General features: G+C 36.1%; 1 protein-coding gene across 1 annotated transcript in view; it reads right to left on the reverse strand.

Annotated features, from left to right (window-relative positions):
- The window catches only part of LOC117470940 (protein-methionine sulfoxide oxidase mical3a-like), a gene marked incomplete at its 5' end in the record, with an annotated part of 21,235 nt that extends 20,366 nt beyond the window's left edge, over positions 1-869 (reverse strand). The window contains one exon of the mRNA XM_034115757.1: positions 612-869. Coding sequence (XP_033971648.1) covers positions 612-869 — 258 coding nt within the window. The remainder of the gene's footprint in view (positions 1-611) is intronic.
- Between the last annotated feature and the right edge of the window lie 6,081 nt (positions 870-6,950).

The raw sequence follows: 6,950 nt of genomic DNA on the forward strand, positions 1-6,950 counted from the left end.
TCACCTCCAGCAGCCTGTCCCCCACCTGTCTCACCTCCAGCAGACTGTCCCCCATCTGTCTCACCTCCAGCAGCCTGTCCCCCACCTGTCTCACCTCCAGCAGACTGTCCCCCATCTGTCTCACCTCCAGCAGACTGTCCCCCATCTGTCTCACCTCCAGCAGACTGTGCCCCACCTGTCTCACCTCCAGCAGCCTGTCCCCCACCTGTCTCACCTCCAGCAGCCTGTCCCCCACCTGTCTCACCTCCAGCAGACTGTCCCCCACCAGTGAGACCAGCAGCCTGTCTCACCTCCCCCACCTGTCTCACCTCCAGCAGCCTGTCCCCCCACCTGTCTCACCTCCAGCAGACTGTCCCCCATCTGTCTCACCTCCAGCAGACTGTGCCCCACCTGTCTCACCTCCAGCAGCCTGTCCCCCACCTGTCTCACCTCCAGCAGACTGTCCCCCCATCTGTCTCACCTCCAGCAGACTGTTGCCCCACCTGTCTCACCTCCAGCAGCCTGTCCCCCACCTGTCTCACCTCCAGCAGCCTGTCCCCCACCTGTCTCACCTCCAGCAGCCTGTCCCCCACCTGTCTCACCTCCAGCAGCCTGTCCCCCACCTGTCTCACCTCCAGCAGACTGTCCCCCACCAGTGAGACCAGCAGCTGGTGTCCGTGGCGCTCTCTGATGACAGCGGCGTGTTCGGCTGCAGAGATGCAGGTGAAGTCGAACAAGGCGACGTCTGGTTGGTTGTTTTGGTTTAAGGAGAACTCCAGGGACGGCAGCTGCTGATTGGTCGAGAAGTCTGCGGCCTCGCGGGCGAAGGCCTGCAATGCATGCTGGTCCACGTTGGACCGCGAGAGAAGCTGTGCGGTGTCGGCAAAGTCCTGATGGAGGAGGATTCATTAGAGGTTAGTTCACCTTAATGATTCATTAGAGGTTAGTTCACCCTTAATGATTCATTAGGAGTTAGTTCACCTAATGAATCATTAAGAGTTAGTTCACCTTAATGATTCATTAGAGGTTAGTTCACCTTAATGATTCATTAGAGGTTAGTTCACCCTTAATGATTCATTAGAGGTTAGTTCACCTTAATGATTCATTAGAGGTTAGTTCACCTTAATGATTCATTAGGAGTTTAGTTCACCTTAATGATTCATTAGAGGTTAGTTCACCTTAATGATTCATTAGGAGTTAGTTCACCTTAATGATTCATTAGGAGTTAGTTCACCTTAATGATTCATTAGAGGTTAGTTCACCTTATGATTCATTAGAGGTTAGTTCACCTTAATGATTCATTAGGAGTTAGTTCACCTTAATGATTCATTAGGAGTTAGTTCACCTTAATGATTCATTAGAGGTTAGTTCACCTTAATGATTCATTAGAGGTTAGTTCACCTTAATGATTCATTAGGAGTTAGTTCACCTTAATGATTCATTAGAGGTTAGTTCACCTTAATGATTCATTAGAGGTTAGTTCACCTTAATGATTCATTAGGAGTTAGTTCACCTTAATGATTCATTAGAGGTTAGTTCACCTTAATGATTCATTAGGAGTTAGTTCACCTTAATGATTCATTAGAGGTTAGTTCACCTTAATGATTCATTAGGAGTTAGTTCACCTTAATGATTCATTAGGAGTTAGTTTCACCTTAATGATTCATTAGGAGTTAGTTCACCTTAATGATTCATTAGAGGTTAGTTCACCTTAATGATTCATTAGAGGTTAGTTCACCTTAATGATTCATTAGGAGTTAGTTCACCTTAATGATTCATTAGGAGTTAGTTCACCTTAATGATTCATTAGGAGCTAGTTCACCTTAATGATTCATTAGGAGTTAGTTCACCTTAATGATTCATTAGAGGTTAGTTCACCTTAATGATTCATTAGGAGTTAGTTCACCTTAATGATTCATTAGAGGTTAGTTCACCTTAATGATTCATTAGGAGTTAGTTTCACCTTAATGATTCATTAGAGGTTAGTTCACCGTAATGATTCATTAGGAGTTTAGTTCACCTTAATGATTCATTAGAGGTTAGTTCACCTTAATGATTCATTAGAGGTAGTTCACCTTAATGATTCATTAGAGGTTAGTTCACCGTAATGATTCATTAGGAGTTAGTTCACCTTAATGATTCATTAGAGGTTAGTTCACCTTAATGATTCATTAGGAGTTAGTTCACCTTAATGATTCATTAGAGTTTAGTTCACCTTAATGATTACATTAGAGGTTAGTTCACCTTAATGATTCATTAGAGGTTAGTTCACCTTAATGATTCATTAGAGGTTAGTTCACCTTAATGATTCATTAGGAGTTAGTTCACCTTAAGATTCATTAGGAGTTAGTTCACCTTAATGATTCATTAGAGGTTAGTTCACCTTAATGATTCATTAGGAGTTAGTTCACCTTAATGATTCATTAGAGGTTTGTTAGTTCACCTTAATGATTCATTAGAGGTTAGTTCACCTTAATGATTCATTAGGAGTTAGTTCACCTTAATGATTCATTAGGAGTTAGTTCACCTTAATGATTCATTAGAGGTTAGTCACCTTAATGATTCATTAGGAGTTAGTTCACCTTAATGATTCATTAGAGGTTAGTTCACCTTAATGATTCATTAGGAGTTAGTTCACCTTAATGATTCATTAGAGGGTTAGTTCACCTTAATGATTCATTAGGATTAGTTCACCTTAATGATTCATTAGGAGTTAGTTCACCTTAATGATTCATTAGAGGTTAGTTCACCTTAATGATTCATTAGAGTTAGTTCACCTTAATGATTCATTAGGAGTTAGTTCACCTTAATGATTCATTAGGAGTTAGTTCACCTTAATGATTCATTAGAGGTTAGTTCACCTTAATGATTCATTAGAGGTTAGTTCACCTTAATGATTCATTAGGAGTTAGTTCACCTTAATGATTCATTAGAGTTAGTTCACTTAATGATTCATTAGGAGTTAGTTCACCTTAATGATTCATTAGGAGTTAGTTCACCTTAATGATTCATTAGGAGTTAGTTCACCTTAATGATTCATTAGGAGTAGTTAACCTTAATGATTCATTAGAGGTTAGTTATCATTAATGATTCATTAGAGGTTAGTTCACCTTAATGATTCATTAGGAGTTAGTTCACCTTAATGATTCATTAGGAGTTAGTTCACCTTAATGATTCATTAGGGTTAGTTCACCTTAATGATTCACAGAGTGTTTCACCTTAATGATTCATTAGGGTTAGTTCACCTTAATGATTCATTAGGATTAGTTCACCTTAATGATTCATTAGGAGTTAGTTCACCTTAATGATTCATTAGAGGTTAGTTCACCTTAATGATTCATTAGAGGTTAGTTCACCGTAATGATTCATTAGGAGTTAGTTCACTTAATGATTCATTAGAGGTTAGTTCACCTTAATGATTCATTAGAGGTTAGTTCACCTTAATGATTCATTAGGAGTTAGTTCACCTTAATGATTCATTAGGAGTTAGTTCACCTTAATGATTCATTAGAGGTTAGTTCACCTTAATGATTCATTAGGAGTTAGTTCACCTTAATGATTCATTAGAGGTTAGTTCACCTTAATGATTCATTAGAGGTTAGTTCACCTTAATGATTCATTAGGAGTTAGTTCACCTTAATGATTCATTAGGAGTTAGTTCACCTTAATGATTCATTAGAGGTTAGTTCACCTTAATGATTCATTAGGAGTTAGTTCACCTTAATGATTCATTAGGAGTTAGTTCACCTTAATGATTCATTAGGAGTTAGTTCACCTTAATGATTCATTAGGAGTTAGTTCACCTTAATGATTCATTAGAGGTTAGTTCACCTTAATGATTCATTAGGAGTTAGTTCACCTTAATGATTCATTAGGAGTTAGTTCACCTTAATGATTCATTAGGAGTTAGTTCACCTTAATGATTCATTAGGAGTTAGTTCACCTTAATGATTCATTAGAGGTTAGTTCACCTTAATGATTCATTAGAGGTTAGTTCACCTTAATGATTCATTAGGAGTTAGTTCACCTTAATGATTCATTAGAGGTTAGTTCACCTTAATGATTCATTAGGAGTTAGTTCACCCTTAATGATTCATTAGGAGTTAGTTCACCTTAATGATTCATTAGAGGTTAGTTCACCTTAATGATTCATTAGAGGTTAGTTCACCTTAATGATTCATTAGGAGTTAGTTCACCTTAATGATTCATTAGGAGTTAGTTCACCTTAATGATTCATTAGGAGTTAGTTCACCTTAATGATTCATTAGAGGTTAGTTCACCTTAATGATTCATTAGAGGTTAGTTCACCTTAATGATTCATTAGGAGTTAGTTCACCTTAATGATTCATTAGAGGTTAGTTCACCTTAATGATTCATTAGAGGTTAGTTCACCTTAATGATTCATTAGGAGTTAGTTCACCTTAATGATTCATTAGAGGTTAGTTCACCTTAATGATTCATTAGGAGTTAGTTCACCTTAATGATTCATTAGGAGTTAGTTCACCTTAATGATTCATTAGGAGTTAGTTCACCTTAATGATTCATTAGAGGTTAGTTCACCTTAATGATTCATTAGGAGTTAGTTCACCTTAATGATTCATTAGAGGTTAGTTCACCTTAATGATTCATTAGGAGTTAGTTCACCTTAATGATTCATTAGAGGTTAGTTCACCTTAATGATTCATTAGGAGTTAGTTCACCTTAATGATTCATTAGAGGTTAGTTCACCTTAATGATTCATTAGGAGTTAGTTCACCTTAATGATTCATTAGGAGTTAGTTCACCTTAATGATTCATTAGGAGTTAGTTCACCTTAATGATTCATTAGGAGTTAGTTCACCTTAATGATTCATTAGAGGTTAGTTCACCTTAATGATTCATTAGGAGTTAGTTCACCTTAATGATTCATTAGAGGTTAGTTCACCTTAATGATTCATTAGGAGTTAGTTCACCTTAATGATTCATTAGGAGTTAGTTCACCTTAATGATTCATTAGAGGTTAGTTCACCTTAATGATTCATTAGAGGTTAGTTCACCGTAATGATTCATTAGGAGTTAGTTCACCTTAATGATTCATTAGAGGTTAGTTCACCTTAATGATTCATTAGAGGTTAGTTCACCTTAATGATTCATTAGAGGTTAGTTCACCGTAATGATTCATTAGGAGTTAGTTCACCTTAATGATTCATTAGAGGTTAGTTCACCTTAATGATTCATTAGGAGTTAGTTCACCTTAATGATTCATTAGAGGTTAGTTCACCTTAATGATTCATTAGAGGTTAGTTCACCTTAATGATTCATTAGAGGTTAGTTCACCTTAATGATTCATTAGGAGTTAGTTCACCTTAATGATTCATTAGAGGTTAGTTCACCTTAATGATTCATTAGAGGTTAGTTCACCTTAATGATTCATTAGAGGTTAGTTCACCTTAATGATTCATTAGGAGTTAGTTCACCTTAATGATTCATTAGGAGTTAGTTCACCTTAATGATTCATTAGAGGTTAGTTCACCTAATGATTCATTAGGAGTTAGTTCACCTTAATGATTCATTAGAGGTTAGTTCACCTTAATGATTCATTAGGAGTTAGTTCACCTTAATGATTCATTAGAGGTTAGTTCACCTTAATGATTCATTAGGAGTTAGTTCACCTTAATGATTCATTAGGAGTTAGTTCACCTTAATGATTCATTAGAGGTTAGTTCACCTTAATGATTCATTAGGAGTTAGTTCACCTTAATGATTCATTAGGAGTTAGTTCACCTTAATGATTCATTAGAGGTTAGTTCACCTTAATGATTCATTAGAGGTTAGTTCACCTTAATGATTCATTAGGAGTTAGTTCACCTTAATGAATCATTAAGGTTAGTTCACCTTAATGATTCATTAGGAGTTAGTTCACCTTAATGATTCATTAGGAGTTAGTTCACCTTAATGATTCATTAGGAGTTAGTTCACCTTAATGATTCATTAGGAGTTAGTTCACCTTAATGATTCATTAGGAGTTAGTTCACCTTAATGATTCATTAGGAGTTAGTTCACCTTAATGATTCATTAGAGGTTAGTTCACCTTAATGATTCATTAGAGGTTAGTTCACCTTAATGATTCATTAGGAGTTAGTCACCTTAATGATTCATTAGAGGTTAGTTCACCTTAATGATTCATTAGAGGTTAGTTCACCTTAATGATTCATTAGAGGTTAGTTCACCTTAATGATTCATTAGAGGTTAGTTCACCTTAATGATTCATTAGAGGTTAGTTCACCTTAATGATTCATTAGGAGTTAGTTCACCTTAATGATTCATTAGAGGTTAGTTCACCTTAATGATTCATTAGAGGTTAGTTCACCTTAATGATTCATTAGGAGTTAGTTCACCTTAATGATTCATTAGAGTTAGTTCACCTTAATGATTCATTAGAGGTTAGTTCACCTTAATGATTCATTAGAGGTTAGTTCACCTTAATGATTCATTAGGAGTTAGTTCACCTTAATGATTCATTAGGAGTTAGTTCACCTTAATGATTCATAGGAGTTAGTTCACCTTAATGATTCATTAGAGGTTAGTTCACCTTAATGATTCATTAGAGGTTAGTTCACCTTAATGATTCATTAGGAGTTAGTTCACCTTAATGATTCATTAGAGGTTAGTTCACCTTAATGATTCATTAGGAGTTAGTTCACCTTAATGATTCATTAGGAGTTAGTTCACCTTAATGATTCATTAGGAGTTAGTTCACCTTAATGATTCATTAGAGGTTAGTTCACCTTAATGATTCATTAGGAGTTAGTTCACCTTAATGATTCATTAGAGGTTAGTTCACCTTAATGATTCATTAGAGGTTAGTTCACCTTAATGATTCATTAGGAGTTAGTTCACCTTAATGATTCATTAGGAGTTAGTTCACCTAATGAATCATTAGGAGTTAGTTCACCTTAATGATTCATTAGGAGTTAGTTCACCTTAATGAT

The sequence above is a fragment of the Trematomus bernacchii genome, unplaced genomic scaffold, assembly GCF_902827165.1.
Source record: "Trematomus bernacchii unplaced genomic scaffold, fTreBer1.1, whole genome shotgun sequence".
Taxonomy (NCBI): Eukaryota; Metazoa; Chordata; class Actinopteri; order Perciformes; family Nototheniidae; genus Trematomus; species Trematomus bernacchii.